The sequence below is a fragment of the Cydia pomonella genome, chromosome 1 (assembly GCF_033807575.1).
Source record: "Cydia pomonella isolate Wapato2018A chromosome 1, ilCydPomo1, whole genome shotgun sequence".
Classification (NCBI taxonomy): Eukaryota; Metazoa; Arthropoda; class Insecta; order Lepidoptera; family Tortricidae; genus Cydia; species Cydia pomonella.
In genome coordinates, this window is record NC_084703.1 from 4507094 (window position 1) to 4527146 (window position 20053).

The following is a 20053-nucleotide window of genomic DNA, read 5'->3' on the forward strand; positions in this document are numbered from 1 at the left end:
GCATGTCGCTTTGTGTGGTAGGGCACAACGGCTGTCATTCCAAATCTAGAGCAGAGCCTAACTGGGGAAATACCTCCACCTTACAGAAAACCGCCGCCAAATAACACTCCTAGACCCTTCTAGTGTTATGTTCCGGTGAGTAAGGTTTCCAGAGCTCAACAGAGTGTTAGGGTCGGCAACGCACAAGTAACGTTCCAGAGTTGCAGGCGTACATAGGCTACGGAGACTGCTTACCATCAGGCGGGTCGTATGTTTGTTTGCCACCGATGTAGTATTAAAAAAAAACTTATAACAAGAATAAATGTATGAACAGGCCCTTAAACAATGTTGTCATTCCAGAACAAACGTTCTGGTTGCCCGAAGGCAAAAATCGGATGAATCTAGTTTTGATAGTTTGTACATAAAAGAAACCACATTCTCATTTATTAATGGCGCCAAACACGCAATCAGTATTTCTTAGTTTATTGACAATTGACGAAGTGAACCTCATGAGAGATTTCGCTGTTTTAACATTGCGTAATCTCCTGGATAAATTAATGTCGCTTCTGCGCGATATTCTTAGGTTATTTTATTTCATTATCGCATTTAGGTTGTGTGTGAGGCTGCCCTTAATATACTTTGGTGTGAGATGATTTTGGCTATAAGTGCTGTAATAATGGGAATCTAAATCATAAGGGCGTGACAGTCAATCGCTAGGTGATGTACTACTGTTGGTTTCTCGTTAGGAACTTTCTTGAAGGCCTAAGGCGTTCAAAGTTTAAAGTGAAGGCCAGCAGTCTACGTTGGGTTTGTGTATATTAAACATAGGTAAAAGCCAGTAATTCATATTCAGAATCTATATGACTAAAAAGTATTTTCATAATTAATTCATATTATTTTCAGACTTTAAATATTTACCCTTATCTTATGATTTTCGGGGGTCCTTGTGGATATACTTCGACTCATAGGGTACGTTTGTGCAGTTAGGTCAAAATTCAATTTTATGGCTTGTTTCTGACCACTCTATCACGCTTGTATCTATGTCTTCTATCAACGAAAAAAAAATTAAGTGCTATTGTATGTTTTCCTAGCTGTAGATAAAAACAAAATTTCATCTCATACAAAAAGCTCCACTCCGTCATTCTAGGGTACAAAAATCAAGACAACGAATAGAATTTGGACCCAATTATGGAAAGATCCGTCAACTAGTAGTTGACAACTACTCAACAACTTTTTCGACCATCACTTTTTCGAAAATTTTACCCTTACGCGACTCAGTAAGTGATTTGTGTTGTTCCCTAGAAACCAACATTAAAAAGAACAATTTGTAAAACGATATAAATTTCACAAACTAAATGTGCCTATTTGGCATTTGTGGGGTCTCCATAAGTTTAATTCATACGGCTAAAATTAAAACGCAAACGTACGCTAGCGATCGACTGCTTATAGCAAACTTATTCGGGCTAAAGACTCAGGGTTCATCACATACAATCATTACTCTAAGGACTTATATTTTATCTGTCATACATCCGAAGCTACGGCGGCGTACGACCCGTTGGAACTAGTGTTAGGTATACATGTTTTAAACGGGAGATAAAGAAACTGAAAAGTTTACTTGGTAATCAAGCAATCATTCTTTTGGACTCAAAGTGCCTTTAAACAGTTTAACTGGGAGACTATTTACCAATAAAAGAAGAATCATTACAATTGCACCATTATAAGAAAAAACAAGTTAAAGAAAAAAAAATCAACGAGTATGATTTGAGAACCTCCATTTTTTTCTTTTTTCAAACGATAATTTGTAAAAAACTTTACTGATAACAATAGTAGAAAGTAGTCGTTTTCAAATCAGCACGCTTTAAGGTTCCTGATAACCTTAAACACATCATTGTGTTAACACATCTTTAAACGAAAGAGAGTCAGATCAAATCATAACGAGTCGTGTATTCGCCGCGAAAACACACACATCCCTAAAGCCGTAACAAAATACGATGTTGTGTTGGGCAAAAGCCGATTTTGTGCCGAATTGTGCGACAAAAATTGTCTTTGCGCTTTTAAACTAGCCAACGAGGACTTGTACAGAACCCTCTCGCGGGATCAGGGCACGCTCCTTCGTTGAACGGTCTATCTATTCTAATGGTAACTACGCCTGGAAGAAGGGATTTCGTCTGTGAACTGGAGTTGACTCCAAAAACTTATAAACCTTATAACTATTGCATCCAGCGAGGGCTCAGGTTATCTTATTGTTATATCGATTCATATGTATAGTGGTATATGCACAGCCTAAGCATCACTTCTCGTTCGGCGACCACTCGCTGGTGAGTCGGCGTGATAAATTTATCATCATATCCATCGATACGTTTAATCTCAAAGTCAAAGAGTAAACGTAACGACAACTCCGCAAGTTGGGTAAAGAATGGGCGCATTTGTTAAACCCAATAGCATTCGCGCTAATTCATATTGGACGCTTAGGTATGTGAATGCTGTTTTCTTTTCAGCATATTTCTTGACACGCAAATCACCCAATCACAGAAAGTAATCATGAATTAGAATCTATTTAAATTTAATACAAGTACAAACTATACTTTGCGTGATTGAGACTTTTTGGTTCAACTTAATAATATAAAAAACTAATGAGAAAAGAAAACAGAGTAAGGGGGTTAGTGTCTTTACCCAAACTTACACGTAAAGTAGACAAACCTGTCACGCCTGACGATGCTCTCGCAGTAACATTATGTTCGCAGTTGGCCAACAAAGATATTTGTCTTTCGGTTCTTACAGTCAGCAAAGATAAACATATTTTTTTAAGTAAAGTAACCCAGCAATTAGTTTTTGGCAGAACAGCTACTTGATTTAGTCTTTTTTATAACTCCCTTAAATTGACATGTTAAATTACAAAACCTATATAATTAAATTTCATATTTACTACAATGGTCTTCTCAAAACTTGAGTACAAATAAAATATATTATTAAACTGAAATATTACCACAAATATCTTTGCCAGCCTTACAATGTTTACTTCCCGACGAATAAACCTATTCGAGATTGACCCAGCCCCAAACGCCGCCAACCTTTCGCAAAACGAACCTTACTAATACGACTTTAGGTCCATATTATTCCAATAACTGTGGCTTTGTGACCTTTGATTCTGGTTCTTACAAGTTACAAATTGTTACAAATTAAATCGGTTTCTATTTCATATTGTCGAGTGTACCAACTTATTCTAGTGCCGTGCTTGTCCCCCACACGTATTTTACGGTTATGTGAAGGAGACAGAATACGGAAACGGGCTATCCACGGTGACCCACTGCGATTCCGGATTGTTATTTTTTTGTACAACCCGGACAACGTGTAAGGGGCGTACAAGGTCTTTATTGCTATAGGTACAGTCCTGATTAAAAACAGTAAGATATTTAGACGTGTGCGCCGAAATTTAGCGTCGTCGGCATCTACTCAAAAAATTGCCGCTTGTGCAGTGCAACAGAAGCATACGACGCACCGCAATCGGCGCTGCAAAATAGGTACAGTCGGCGCTCACGTCTACTAGCCATTCTAATACATTAATTTAAATATTTGTAGAAGTCAGCAACCTCCGTGGGCCTAGCCCTTGCATACGCCCCCTGTACAGAACATGCGTATATATCTCGATCGGCTCAGACCACATATCAGTTAAGTCACCTGTAATATGATCTGTTACAATAAATCTATTGTTTTTCAAATATGTTCAGGCGTTTTTAAGACACTGCATTCACAATTCCTTCAAACAATACGATTACATTCTAAGAAAATATTAAAATGTGTCAATAAATGATATAAAAATGCGATTATGGCTATAATAGTATGATTATTTGACTCACATTACAGGTGATATGAATGGACCAGCTCCGATACGGGTCCCACGATTGTATGCGTACGGCGCTACGCCGATTTGGCGGCGACGCCGACCAGACAAAGTCTTAACTTGAATTGAGCAGTGTTCAGATGCGTGGACGAACAATTGACTACAACCCTGTGGTAATACTTAACCCCTTACTAATAAATATACCGATGTAGCATCACTCACCTCTATCACCATTGGATATCAGATGTGTAAAGTCTAAGAAAAAAATCATGCTTCGAATTTTAAGCTTTCCATGTCTAAAGGGTCCTTATGCTAAATGTGTATCAGGACCCTTCGCTATGGAAAGCCACATTTGACAGCGATTGTAGATGCAACTGTATGACTCAGTACAGTCAAGTGCAAAAATATGTATCGAAAGAATCGTCTCATAAATATGGTACTACGCTCTTATTACACTGGAATAAGATGCTATGGGACATATTTTTGAGTAAGATATTTTTACACTTGACTGTACAATTTACATATCACGTTTGAAAATTTCGTTAACACGAAAAAACATTTCCCCGCTGTCAAACACCAGGCATGATTTTCTTACACTTTTCACATCTAATACTAAGTATATGTTCTTAAAATGAAATGTTGTAAAAATCTTCGAAACATTGTTTTGGGCAGCCAATGAAAGTTTTATTTGCATATTTTGGTGTTAGTCCCATAATAATAGTTGTTCAGTACATATTTACATCTAGAAATTTCTTCAGAGACTGAAAGAAAACCACATTATGATATTTAGACGTAGGTTTAAATTCAATGTTTTGATTAATGACTCGCTATGTTACAATAAATGTTATACATTGCAATCATTAAAGTTGTTTAGTTTATAAAAAAATTGTTCGTTGTATCTGCCATCTTGTGGCCAGAATTATTAACCATAAACTGTACATTGACACTTCACGCCAAAGCAAGCACTGCCCTCTACAGTTTACGTATGTTTTCTTGTGCATTGCAGGTTCTTTTGTCCTATAGTCGTTCGATATGAAGCTGGCCCCGAGCGGCTAATTTTTTGTCTATGGTTAACTAAAACCGCGCGTGCCACTACCTGCAAAAAAGAGGCACCTGAGCGTGGGCTAGTTCAAAGCTAAAAAAAACTAGTGTTCTCCGATAATGCGCCTTTAGCTAGCGTTCGACTCGCTCACGACTCAGTAACCGTATAGGGACCACACAAGAAATCGCAAATTATTTTTCTATTTGTTCATTTTGAATCTTATTTCAATTACCATAGGAGTTGTAATTCAATAACCGGTTAAAGTGACCGGACCCTTTTTTGCAGGTAGTGGCACGTGCTGTTTTAGTTGACAATAGACAAAGGATTAGCCGCTCGGGGCCAGCTACAAATCTAACAACTATATACCATGTTTTTTTTGATTTGCGTTAATTTCAAGGGTGCATCCCTGAGTTTAAATAAGTAACTTTCTCAAAGACACCGGTATTCTAATTAACTCCATTTCGGAGATAATCAATAATGAATTTTTGTCTTATAAAGCCCTTACGAGCGTGTACACTTGCCTTAGGGCCTGTTTACATTTTGATTAGTGTTTACTACGAGTTCATACATTTGCTACTAAACGTAAGTACTATCTCGGACGATCGATGTTCGAAATGACATTGAAATGTCACAGTTTTCAATTGTTTAGTTGAGTTAAATGTAATGTCCGTGTTATAACAACGCTATATGCAACATTTAATAACTTTTATAAAAAGAAAATTAATAAAAAAAATTACAAAAAAAAATTTTTTTTTCACAAAATTAACTATGGCATTTAGTTTCCTTAAACGTACTTACCGATACCCCGAAGTTAACGGAATTTAATAAAAACACGGTGTATATGTATAGGGAAGCTTAAACTTGTCATGTACAGTTCGCGCCAATAAACAGAGGGCTATAATTCATGCACGCTCTTTATATGTAAAAAAAAAACGGATTAGTGATCCTGCCTGGAAGTAAAACTAAAGAGCGCTAACCTACAATCCTGCTTTACCATAGAATGCTCGATAGCGCGTCACCATGATAGATAACTAAATTGAAATATTCCTTCTCATTTTCAGATTTTCTTCGCAATAAATAGGGTAGTGATGCTACAAGAGCCCTAATCTCGTTTGACGTGACATCAAGTAACGTTTTGAGTGAACATTTTTTATCATTTTACTCAAATTTGTCCATTTTGGTGGCTTTCTACGTCTGCAAAGTTGCATTTTCTTATTGTATCTAGATTATTTCATTTGATTTGTAGATTTAAATTATTCATTTCTCATTCAAAATAATACAAGTATTGATCTTTAATCACAATAAGCTTTATAATTTAATTTGCGATAAGTCTATAATATAAAATATGTACAAGATAGTAGAGTATTTAGTAAACCATTTAATATTTATTTCAATTCCTTGTAATAGTCGAGAAATTATAATATATGTAAAGTGTATTTTCAAACGGGCTTATTTCCAAAAACCATACAAAAATAAGCTCTTTTGAAAAGACGCTACTCATATACGTCCTTGCAAATATGTGTGTTACAAAAAGAGCTTGTTTTATGATGACTAAGAATTAGAAATACAACTTTTAATAGCATAAACGAGACATTGACAGGATGAAATATCCACATAACTGTTATCGATACGTAGTACATCCAAGGTATTAATCAGTTTAAGTACCTCGGGTCCATGCTAACAGCCGATGCCAACATAGACGCAGATGTCACCCACAGAGTCAACGCAGGATGGCTGAGATGGAGGACCCTTACCGGGGTGCTTTGTGACAACCAGATGCCAATACGGCTAAAAGGGCGCATCTACAAAACCGCAGTACGACCGGCATTAATGTATGGCTCCGAGTGCTGGGCGACTAACAAGAAACATGAACAAAAGATGCACACCAATGAGATGAAAATGTTGAGGTGGGCAGCGGGAGTGACGAGACTGGACAGAGTTCGAAATGAATATGTTCGAGGCTCTTTCAAGGTCGCTCCCATTGCAGAAAAGATGGCTGAAAGTCGTTTGAGATGGTTCGGGCATATAATGAGACGCGACGAAGAGTATGCGGTCAAAAAGGCCTTGGCCATTGCAGAGAAAAAGAACGGCAAAGGGAGGCCGCTTACCACGTGGTGGACAACCGTTACCAGGGACATGGAGCGGGCGCAGATCAACACCCAGACAACCCAGGACAGAAAAACCTGGCGCCTTCGAACGAGGAGGGCCGACCCCAGATAACGGGACAAGGCAAAGAAGAAGAAGAAGAGTACATCCAAGGTATTAAATATCGGCAAGGAAAATGTGCCAAAAATATGTATACACGCCCTTATTGCCCATACATTAAGGTAGTGTGTACATATTTTTGGCACTTTGTCCGCACTGTACGTAGATACCTGAACTCTTTGGAGAACAATTAACATTGTTTAAGAAAATATCTACCGCTAAATAGCAGTAGCCTGTCTTCTTTAATATATCAGTCATTTTTAAAGACTTTAGGATACTTTAGGGCACTTAGTACACACGACATAGGTATAGTCGGTACATATATGTCGATTTATATTTTAGAGTCAGACCAAGATAATTTGGCAGCGATTTTGATATTTTTTCGAATTTCATAGAAGTTTGACGTTTAAAGTAACCCATGCATCATTAACGTTTTGGTGAGTTATGTATAACTTTTTATAATTTACTTATATATATTTGTCGTTGACTTGCTTTTACTCATCGATAACAATGATGTCGATTATTAATATTGTCATTCTCTCATTTTAGGTAGAAAAAGTTCTAGGTCTACTAAGAGTATTATAGTTCAGTCAAAAAGCTACTGATATTCAGTCAAAGGAGCCGCGGCGGATTGAAAATAAACGTGTGTCCGACGAGGGGCGTACTTTAAAAAGCTTTACATAAAAAATCTTCACAAAATCGTTAAACTTACATTACCAATAAAATAATTATCCTATACTACGAACCAACAGAACTTAGAGCGTAGCGGGTGTAGCTGATAATAGTCAATTCCGCTCGCTAACACGCACACACATTAATAGACTTTCTTTCGAGATATGACTTAATATAGTGATAACAATGAGTAAAAAGAACAAATACACAAAAAACAATAAAATACGTATTGTAAAAAAAACATAACAACGTCACAGCATATTTACATCGTATCCTATACGTGTGAGTTACCCCACAGCTCCGCACCTGGTACAATATTGTTTCTACATAGATTTAGTTGGCATATAACCCGTGCGGCAATAATAACTGATCAAAACCGCGCCCTACGTGTATCCAATAAAAATCTATTTTATAATGAGTTCGTCTCTTATATATAGGTAACGCCACCAAAATTAAAAATTGCAACATAAAAGTATAACATAAACACTGCTAGTTTTGTTACGCAAAATAACACAAGTACTAAATTTACAATGATTTTGTATTACAAAACAAAGTATAACAAAAATAGCAGTGTATTTACGTTACAAATGATAATTTTGGTGCTAACCTTATTAACTTTAATATAAATATCAGAAGCTAGTCTTTAGCTCACCGTGGAGCCGTCAATAAAATTCCCATGATACTATTCAACATGGCTCTTTATAACTATGCGAGTCATAAAATGATACTAACCAGAGAGCGAAGAGTCATAATAGTGCTACAGTCCAAGAAATGCCGTGAAATCTCACTAGATGGCGTTGTTCATTGATTTTTAAAACAAGTGTGAATAGAATCTATATTTTAGTTTTTTATTACAGCCTACTCACGTTTATCCACCACCTATCGGTAGTTGAGTCTGTAATTGAGTGCTAGATTCAAGTACTTGTAAAAAAAGCTTTTTAGTTTTGTAAATTAGAAATATCATATAGCACTTTTTCTGTCAATAACATAAAAAATACGCAAATGTTTATATCATTTGTCACTATTCGTTTTGCTGATAATAAAAAAACTATGCTAAGGAAATTTGTGTGTAAACGTTCTCACAAGGTCGCCATGTGAGACTCTACGACTCCCCGACTCCAGCAGAACTCTCCGCCCTCTCTAACGCTAACGCTCGTGACTTAGCCTATTATACCTAATCACATAGATTTAGAACATTTGTTGTGTGGTGATAGGGGCACGGGCTGCATTGCGCCTCAGTCCATGAAACAAGAAGTTGGCTGCGGCCTTTATGGGAGCGACGAGCGGCGCGCGCGCGGGGGGATCCCATTGTCAGACGTTGCCTGGGGCCGGGAAGCGGGGCGGCGGGAGGGGCGGAGGCGGGCGGCCCGCGTCGCCCGCACCCGACGATTGCTCTGATACTGGAGATTTGAGAAACATTTTCGATTAAAACCCTTACATAGGTTACCTTCTGTGTATGTATAATAAATTAGAACTTCGGGTATAGAAAAGGAATTTGATTTCTGTGCCAAGTCGTACCTTACCATACCATCGAATATGAAAATTGCTAGGTATCTCATCAAAATTACGCGGGCAATGAAAACCAAAGGAAAACTTAGACCACTACTGTTATTGATTTGAGTGCGGCTACCACGAGAAAGTAAGTTACGCACACGCTAGCAAATGCAGTGACAAAAGTTCATGATAAGGCTTGACAAAGTTATTACGTTACGTCCAGTGAATGCTCAAAATGTGACGTACGTGTCAAAATTTGAACATCTGAAACGCAATACTTTTATTCCTTTTTTGAGTCGGAATTGGCATCGAAATCTAGATTAAATTTATATTCTTTATAATGGAAATGAAGACAAATGAGTATGAGTACTGATGTGCCGTCGGAAAGTTTAGAAAATTCGGAAAGTTTCGGAAACTTCTCATATTTTCATATAGGTATCGAAATTGTCGACATAAAACATGAAAATTTCGTTTATTTCCTGTGTCGTTTTCCTGAAATTTCCGAGATTTTTTCCAACTTTCCACACCTTGCACATTTGTATAGATCGTGTCATTCACGACGACGCGTGCCTTGACTTGTATTGTCATGTTATTAAAGGTTAGATTTGACAAATCCGCGCGTCATCGTGGATGACACGAACTATAAGTACGAGTGCTTAGTGCTACGCGACAATCGGAGTCGTGATAAGAATACGTCATATTAAAGTATAATATATTAGGCTATTAAAAAATGTGAGTTAGCGTTCTATTCATGCAAGATTTGACTTTCGGTTTTAGACTGTTTCTTCATTTAAAATGGAACTTATAAAACAGTGAATGATAAAATATAATATCATTTTATCGGACGTCTGTTCAGCTTTTATTGATTATGTATAAAATTAATGAGCTCTTTTTATGTATTTCTGATAAAATATTGACATAAGTTGATTTTAAACAAGGATCAGTCGAATATATAATTCCTTTCTCCATTCTATTTTAACCCTTTACAGCGCAGAAAATAGCCAAAGCAGTGAGTTCAAAGTTCAGTTATCAAAAAATGCAAAAAGGGTTACACGTATTGTTCCTAAGTTACATTGCGTAATGAAGGGTTAACCATCATTCCATTCATTGCATTCGCCTTTTCGCTGGTCACACAAGCAGTACTCACGCGAGTCATGTTTCTCGTCGACGGGCGCCGGCGGCGGCGGCGGCAGCTGCTGCTCCAGCGCGTTGACGCAGTTCATCATGCTGCCATACAGCCGGCTGTCGCGGAAACTGTCCCTGTCCGTCCCACATATCGTCAGGTAACAACCAAAACTCAGTAATCACTACCACAAATTCAGAGCCATAAGTAAGTAAATTATACACCACAAAGAAAACAATTTTCAAAACAGATTGACAATGTAAAGAAAGGTAGCAACAGGCGGAACCATAGTTAACCGTATCACAAAACAAGGTTGATTATCTTTTGATTATCTTTATTTAATTAGTGAGTTTTGGTTACCACCTGATGATGTTATAGTCCAGCAAAAGATACCATAAATATCCACGGGTATTAGGGTTACGAAACAATCGAATTTCAGTGTAAAAATTCCGCTTTTAGATTTGAGAATTTAAAATTTTAGAAACTGTCCCACTAACGGCTACGAAACATTTTAATTTCGGTGACTAAAATGTCGCACGGAAATCAGAATTGCGACAGGGAAACAAGTTTCGAATATTTATTTATCCGTCCCACACATTATAAGCAAAATTAGGGATACGAAATATTCTAATTTCGGTGGCCAAAAAGCCCGCAGCAAAATTAAAATACGACACAAACCAAGTAGCTACTCCTAATTTATTAAACTATCCTGGACCAACTCATACATCATATTCCATAAAAATTTGACACAATAGAGAATATGCGTCAGGGAGGGACTGCATGATTTCCTTTGGAATGACCTTCTGGCTGTCAAACATCGATATTACTACAGTGGGAGTTCTGTACGCAGTATTTATACTGTGATATAGATAAAATACATTGCAGTTTCACAATAGTTATGTGAATAATCGTTAGTGCAACGCGTGCCTATGGAGTATGAGATATCAACTGACATTATATTTATGTATATTCGGAGTATGATGGAGTCCATTTTTAACGACCTTCTATCAATAATAATTTATTGGTTACATAAAGTTCACTCGTAATTGTAATACTTATCTTTAAAAGTCTTATTATAACTATAGAGAAACAGACTAAAAGTAGACAGTGTCGCCACTGTGTGTACACGGTGTAAGAAAAAAAGTCAAATTTAATATGACAGGAGAAGGAGCGCCATCTCTCGGTGACACTTGCAAAATTCTAATCAACACTTCCAATTAACTGTCTTATCGTTATGGTTCAATTAAATTTTTTCATGCGGCGGAACATGCAGTTTTAGTCACTTACTCGTAATTTATGACTATTCAATAATTTTGCAGAAATCTTTAGAAAATGTTTGTCAAAGTAGTTACTACCTAATGGTTTCCATCATACAACAGTGCGGTGTAGTGTCAAAAAAAGGTTTTAAAGACAAGGTGAATTGTGCCACACTTACCTCCCGTTGGAGTTTCTAAAGAGGGCCAAAATTTCTTCGAACGTCTTATTTTTCGTCTCAGGAACTTTTTTATACGTAAATATCCAAAAAATTGCAAGGAATACACTAAAAGGCAGGAATGTATAGTTTTCCAGTAGCGCCTGAAATTAAAAAATAACGTGTTAAATTGTTAATGTCAAATTTAAAACTATATATGACTATAACAATTGGCTAACGTTATCTTTATATATAACTATTTGTTATTTAACCAGCCCGACTAGTCCTTGTAAGACTTTGAAAATCAGTAGCATATCTAGAAGACGCATTCAGGGACCGGTTCGGTAACCCCTTCCAGGGTTTTGGAAGGGGTTTTTCGTCAGGAATTGCTTACCAAAGTCTTTAGTCTCTAACCCCCTTATTCATAAAACTTTACGGCCTGATTTAGTTAATTTATGTTTTATCCCTTTCTTACAAATACATAAGTCAAAATGACAGATAAAGACAAACGATTCGTAGCTAATTCAGGCCAGTAACGCTTTTATGAATAACGCCATAAAACCCTTTCATTTGGCTTTTAAAGCGCTTCTTAATACGCGTAAGAAGTGCTCTTTTCAAATATCTGGTACCCGCTCCTAAGCGCTTAAAAACCGTCTCTAAAAGGCGACCTCTTGAAAAGGTATCTCTTATGTTATTTTCATCTTTCTAAATATATAAATAAAAACCCCTTCCTAGAGCTAAGTAAAATGAACGGGTAATCAAATAAAATGGAAAGCCAATCGCTGGGGCTATTCAATGCACGACTAAACCGTTTAAAGACTTTTCTAGGAAGGGATGGGCGGATCCATAGACACATTACGTCATTGAGCTCACCCCATCTCTAAAACTAAAAGAAATAGTCTGGATGGGGTGAGCTATTCCTATTTAGCGGTCACTAACCTTCATGCTAGGGAAACCGATGCCGACGACAAAGTTGGCCATCCAATTGACCAGCACAGCGATGGCCATGGCGCTCGGCCGCGGCCCCTGCGAGAACAGCTCCGCCGTGATTAGCCACGGTATCGAACCTGGGCCCACGGCGAAGAACACCACGAAACTCAGCGTGGAGACCACGGACAGGTAACTCATCCAGTCAATCATTTCCTGTACATAACCAAAGAACTCCTATCAGTGCGTAGAATCGTATTCTTTCCTGCACCGATCGGCTGATCAAGATACACATCACGCACGATGTTTATGTGCATTATAATCCAGGTTGTTACGGGGGATGGGAGGAATAGGTGGTTAAATTTAGGTAAATCCTTAGATCTTTTACGCTTAAGCCGTTTTTCCTAAGACGACTTAGCTGGTCCGGATTTTAGTCAAATTTCTCAACAAAAAACTCCTTTCCCCTTAAACTTTGTACAGTCCATCATAGCTAACTTCTGCACCCACTTTGACATGATAAAGTATAGAGTATCATTATAGACGTCATTATAACTTCATGGCAATTTCACGATTATAGTGACACCTACTTACTTCATCACAGCAAAGTATGTGCAAAGTTAGCCTGGTCCGACTCTATTCCTACAGAAATCACAACAATCATGACGCACCTTTGAAAATTAATTTGTAGGATTTGCTACTAAGACGTTACAAAGAAGACATTCAGACTAAATTCGTAAATAAGGATTGGATTGGGGATGGCACTGTAAAGTCCGGAGCAACTTATTCAGTGGCGAAAATAATTATCTCACTTTAATAGTCAAAGAAGCAAGGTACATCTTCGGTCACTGAATAAAATTTGTCAGAAAACTATCAAATGGTAATCCTTATTATATAGGTAAAGATTTTTGAAACTTAGAAATAAATCCCATTTTTTCTTCCATTTTACGAAAATTTATGTATTTTTAATCAAATAAAAGGTGACCCTTTTTTATGTTCACACGAATCGTTTCTTTTTAAATTTCGCAATGACTTACCACCTTGGTGAACACAGTGAAATCGCTGCAAAGTTTTGAAAAGATTGTGTTTTTTACTTTCATACCAAAATAGTCCTTGTGGTTTTTTATTTATCTATTAGAATCGAGGGCACTATTGATTCTAATAAGGAAAAATCTAACATTAAACCATTGATTCAAATGAGAAACAAAAATACCAAAATTCCGAAAGGAAAAATGGGAAATCTTTAAAAAAATCCCAATTGAGTCTCAAAAATCTTATAAATCAAGATTACTATCAGACAGCAAACGACATTTAAGGACAGGGACACCATAACAACCCTGGTTATATAACAGTGAAGTAACGCCATCGCCTGCTATATGTGAAGGTGGTATCTGCTTGTAAGCAGTGTTAGTGTCTTTAAGTATCTGCCGGCAATCTTGAATGCTGAGCTGTGGAAGGTGCAACAAGTACGTAGTGTGTTTATGCTGAAGTAATTTCTAGGACAAGATCAAAAGACGAAAAGCTGAAGATAATTAATATGATTACTGAATCAGACGATATCGAACATCAATGTTGAACCTAAAATTAACTTTACAACTTAGAACCAACTAGATCTAAGTTTGCTACGAAATATATCTCGGCTTTTATTAAATTGGTCATGCAGAGTATCCAATAAATACAAACAGCTGACTTTGACAGAAAAAACCTGTAAAGTTTATTTAAAGTTAGCTTCGTCTGACTTGACCCTAGTAAAACGTAAAATTATGTGTTTCCTTCATTCCGATCTTGTCCAAAAACAAACCTACGTACTTGTCCTCAGCATTCACGATCAATACGCGTGCTAGAGCGTCCAATTCCTTTTTCAATCGTTGTGGCGTGTGGAGTGCAGTGTGTGATGTTTATTTGATCAATTTTCCTTTCCTACCGAGACGCCTGCTTCGGTGCTAGGAAAGTCGCAGATTGGGGGGGCTGGCGAAGCGGAAGCAAATAAAGGTGAGAAAAGAAGAAATGGGGCGTGCATGCGGTGAATGGTCAAAAGCGTGTACTCCTTTGTATCGTTATTTTTGAATGCGACTGCCTCAATTTCGAGGACGTTTTTGAGAATTGGTTGGAGACTCCATGATGTTTCCGAATTTATGCCAAATCGCCGGAATAATCATTGTCTCTTAAATAAATAAAAAAGTTGTCCAAGAAATTTATGACCAAATGTTGAATTTCCAAGTGAAGGACCTTTTATTAATTGGTCGAAAACTTTGCCATCCTCATCAATTGTTATTTACATACCTATATCGTTCTTAGCCTTTGAATCCATAGATTTATTGAGGCACACGACTTTCATCCTAGATTTCAACTTATTGGGTTGGTATCTTAGATGTGATTTCACTGCAATTATTTTCATCTTCATGATATGAATTATGATCTTCAAATTATGGTCATGATTTATTTAACGCCAGTAATACAACTCCCATGAATTGTGTCATACTCATAGCACCAGCCAGAATACTGACTACAAAATAAGTGTTTCAATTAAAAGGACTGAGTTCAAATTAACGTTTAGCGTTTTTATTAAAAGTGAACACGGCAGTCGCAGTAAAATAACAAAAAAAAATTAAATTCTTCTTGAATGACTGGATATACACACTTTTGTAGCCCTATTTCTCAGATCATTATGAATAATCTAACAAGCCCTCATACTTTGTTTCATTTTTATACCATGTGCAATTTCGTCTCATTATTTCACTTTCATCTCTTCAACAGGTTTTATCCCTGTGGTTTTATTATTTAAGAGCTTGTTTGATTAGTTACTGCTGAATTCCAAAAGTCGAGAGTCTACCAGTAATATAGGCTAATCTGATAACGGATTGATACATCTCTTTAATCATCAGAAAAACCTGAAGTCACCAGCAGCCAAACGACAATTAGACATGGTACTGATGGAGGAGATGGTTTTGAAGCGACATAGAAGCGTGCTGAAGCTCTTTATATTACTGATGCATTGACGGGTGTTCTAGCGTTCCTTTGCGCAGTGTGATGTTCAATATTTATTTGCGCAACAAAAGAAAAAATTGTTTTAGATCGAGTGTTGATTTTGAGTCTTAAATTGAAGATTCCATATTATAAAATCTAGTAAAACGAGTGACCTAACTTAGAATCTTAAAAGTAGTTAAAGAAACAACATGATACTATTTTAAAATGTTACCGTCTTCCTATTCGGAAAAATCTATAGCAAATAACAACTTTGATCTCTTGCTGCACAATTGACTATTGCATGATCTGTCAATTAGTCAAAAACAGACAAAGGAACGCTAGCAAAACAAAATAGTGATGTTTAAAATCCAGTGCTTTTAATCGAGGTAGTCAGTCGCTAATGAGTCTTAGGCACCGTACTACAAAGTATAGGAATAAATATAGTTATAACATAATTTTGTGGTTAAATAACTACTGCTCAGAGACTGACTGTAATGATATTCAAGTCTACTGACTAAACTAGAACGCTTTGATGTATTTCAAAGCACTGGCTATATGGCTTATTTCTATACTTAGTCTAGCTTAAATTACTTTAAATAAGGAGTGATGTCATATTATAGTTCTAACAGTTAACTCAGAGAGCAAAATAGTTGCGCGGTGATTTTCAGACATGGCGAACTAGTGTAAAAATATGGGTGCACGGAACTTATTCAAAAATATGTCCCATAGCTCTTAATTCGCCGAGATAAGAGCTATGGGACATATTTTTGAGCAACTTGTGTGCACAGACAGTAAGACACTCCTGCTTTACCGACCTTCTGTAAGTTATGTACCTTAGTTTAAGTATTATGCTTCGAATAGGTACTACAAAAACCTTAAATAACTATTTAACCATCTAAGATAAGTGATAGACCTATAGTAACGGTATTTTGTAATGATTTCGTTATATCTTATACCTTTAAACGAGCAATTCTTGTATATTTATATATTGCTATGTGCGGGTTTTCGGGGGCGAGAAATTGATCTAGCTAGGTTTTATCTCTGAGAAAACGCACATTATTTGAGTTGATTTTTATGTTTCTCGAGCAAAGGGAGGCCGACTCCCAAATATTAAAATATTATTTTAACACAGTTGTGACGCTAAACGTCTATTGGCCAGAAAGTTTAACTTCATAGAGTAATAGACAACCAAATAGCAGGAACACCATTTTGAAATATATTTTCTTTTTATTGTAGACATCAACTCAGAATGTGAATATTTTTGGTAAACTTTACTGTTTGATCACACATGCTGTAAAATATCTTATTTGTACTGAAGGACAAAGGCCTGTCACGGTCACGCGGGAGTTAAGGATTGTAAAAATGCTATAACTCCCTAGGGATAGCTTTTATTATTATGTCACTAATTCATACGAATCAAGTAGGTTATACGTAAAATACTTGTTTAAAGTTTTACTTTTAAAATATTGATGTAATATATTTTTGCACATGTTAAAAAAATGTTTAATTTAATTAATTAGCCATATAAAATATTTTTACACAATTTTCAATCGCAGCTGAATGCTGGAGGGGTTTTCGATGCCTGTCATTAAATGACAATATGGCGGACGAATGTCTAATTATGTCACTGTATTTAAGAAACATTTTGCTTAAAATTTAGTTTTTTTTCTTCGAAAGTGTGATGAAAAACATTGTGTGTAACTCCAGAGTTAAGAATGTTGCCTGCAGCTGTCAAGAATTAACACCCTCGTTTGCTATATTTCACTTACACCCCACGTTGCACAATGTACTATTGTTCTGTCTTAAAATACGACCGATATCGAACAAATGTAACAATTCCAATGAGATAAATAATATTAAAACGCGCGAGACAAATCGAAATTTTTCAAAAAAAAAAATTTTTTCTGGTATAAAACTAAAATGTAATAAGTGACTTTTAGTTACTAATGCATATACTCGTATGCACATTTGAATGCATATTATGCTGCGAATGAAAGTAATCTTATTTTCAATAGTACATTACGATACATGTGCGAATAGGTAATACGCAACTCGTGTCGATTTAAAACACTCCCTTCGGTCGTGTTTTAATTTACAGTACATATGGCCCTTTAAATGTTCGACACAGTAACGTAATATGCTAATTTTCGTACTAGTGCGGGAAGGTAGTACCATAATATGTACTGTAAAAGGATTTATATACTCACACCAGTAAATTGGCTACATACTCGTAAAATCCAACTACCTACGTAACTTAGTTAAAATCTAAAACTTTTCTCATTTCGTTGCCTGTGAAGAGTAATATTCATCTTAATAAAAACTTTTCTGCAAGTTACCTATACCTATTTGTGGTTATCTCATAACTACTTTATGGGTTACTGTTTTTAAATTACTAGTTTAGTCAATGGTTACCCATACCCTTATTTAGAGTCTATTTTTGGAATTACGCGACATTCTGAAGTTTTTGGAATTGCCCGCATACACCTTAGTTTAACCCGAGGGCCACGGAATGCATGCACCTAGCGTGTAGGATCGAGGTAGAGGGCCTACCGCGAAATTCGAAATTCGCAAATTGCGGGGATCTTTCTCTTTTTCTCCAATGAAGGCGTCTTTAGAGTGACAAAGAAAGATGCCCGCAATTTACGAACTTCGATTTTCGCAGTTATAGCCCAGACTCCGACCGACCAACATTTCGTGGCACTTTTTCCTTCCTATACTATATTTTTTTTGTATATTTTCTTCTCTTCTGTGTTTGTGTTTTAGAGTATTTCTATCGTATTTTAGGTATTCCATGTGTATTAACCACGTACACGCTCGTCGCGTTTCGTGGCCGAGATAATTAGGTCGGATTTCCCCACCGTGTCGAAACCTTAATATTATAGAACACACCTTTATTAAAAATGAAATTGTGATGAAGATTGAAAAGATGAACATGCCGCCGAGCCCGTACAGGTGAAGGGTCCTGGAACCAAAACAATTATAAGATTAATTAATTGAATTAATAGTAACACCGGGATAAGAGAGAACTTGAGTGAAATTATCGTGTTGCTCTTGCCAAAGTAAAATAAACTATTTCTCTTATACCATTCTTTTTCTCTTGCACAATAATAGAAATAGAAATATCTTTGAAAAAACAGATTTCAAATATGTTAAACACGATTTCATAGTAAGTTTTTATAAATCTGTAGCTACACACAGACTGTTCCTAGAACCTAAAATTTTCGGAACGTGATAGTCCTCGCAGGGCTGCGACATATCTTTTGTCGATGGTTAATCTTTACCTTCGTCCAGTGGTGGCGATACTGGCCGCCTCCTCCGAGTACCGAGGACGTGAACAGCGACGTTGAGTCAACAATATCGCTGTCCATGTAATCAGTATGTTTATCTTTACCTTCGCCCAGTGCAGTCTAAAAGTGGCAGTGATACGAGGGTCATGCCGACCATGATAGCGCCGATGCCCATGCTGGTGAAATTGGCCGCCTCCTCCGTGAGTACCGAGGACGTGAACAGCGACGTTGAGTCAACAATATCGCTGTCCATGTAATCAGTATGTTTATCTTTACATTCGCCCAGTGCAATCTATAAGTAGCAGTGATACGAGGGCCATGCCGACCATGATAGCGCCGATGCCCATGGTGGCGAAATTGGCCGCCTCCTCCGTGAGTCCCGAGGACGTGAACAGCGACGTTGACTTAACAACATCTCTGTCCATGTAATCAGTATGTTTATATTTACCTTCGCCCAGTGCAATCTATAAGTGGCAGTGATACGAGGATCATGCCGACAATGATTCCGTCGATGCCCATGGTGGCGAAATTGGCCGCCTCCTCTGTGAGTCCCGAGGACGTGAACAGCGACATTGAGTCAACAATATCTCTGTCCATGTAATCAGTATGTTTATCTTTACCTCCGCCCAGTGCGATCCATTAGTGGCAGTGATACGATGGCCATGCTGACTTCAATAGCACCGATGCCCATGATGCGAAATTGGCCGCCTCCTCTGTGAGTCCCGAGGACGTGAACAGCAACGTTGAATCAACAGTTACTCTGTCAATGTAATCAATAATCAGTACGTTAATCTTTACCTTCGTCCAGTGCGATCCATAAGTGGCAGTGATACAAGGGTCATGCCGACCATGATAGCGCCGATGCCCATGGTGGCGAACTTGGCCGCCTCTTCCGTGAGTCCCGAGGACGTGAACAGCGATGTTGAGTAGTAAAATACCTGGGAAAGAAATACGTTTGTGATTTTAGTGCTTTTTAGGGCTAGAACTTTTAGTGCCGATGACGTCAAACTACACATACGTGTATTATATAACTAGTATTTTCGTATACTTCTTATCAACCTCTTTAAGAGATATTGCCAGTTGTGATGAGAAGAACGTCTTTGGCTAA

General features: G+C 37.2%; 1 protein-coding gene across 3 annotated transcripts in view; it reads right to left on the reverse strand.

Annotated features, from left to right (window-relative positions):
* Positions 1 to 7538: 7538 nt before the first annotated feature.
* Positions 7539 to 20053, reverse strand: part of LOC133517995 (glucose transporter type 1) — an 86943-nt gene continuing 74428 nt past the window's right edge. The window contains exons 13-18 of one of the 3 annotated variants that reach the window (XM_061851716.1): positions 19744 to 19883; positions 18548 to 18620; positions 12707 to 12910; positions 11792 to 11931; positions 10381 to 10493; positions 8944 to 9139 (exon numbers count right to left, since the gene is read on the reverse strand). In XM_061851716.1, the coding sequence (XP_061707700.1) occupies positions 9051 to 9139; positions 10381 to 10493; positions 11792 to 11931; positions 12707 to 12910; positions 18548 to 18620; positions 19744 to 19883 (759 nt within the window). In that variant the 3' untranslated portion in view covers positions 8944 to 9050. Of the gene's footprint in view, positions 9140 to 10380; positions 10494 to 11791; positions 11932 to 12706; positions 12932 to 18547; positions 18621 to 19743; positions 19884 to 20053 lie in introns of all 3 variants that reach the window. The other 2 variants (XM_061851651.1, XM_061851567.1) reach the window with 2 other exon arrangements.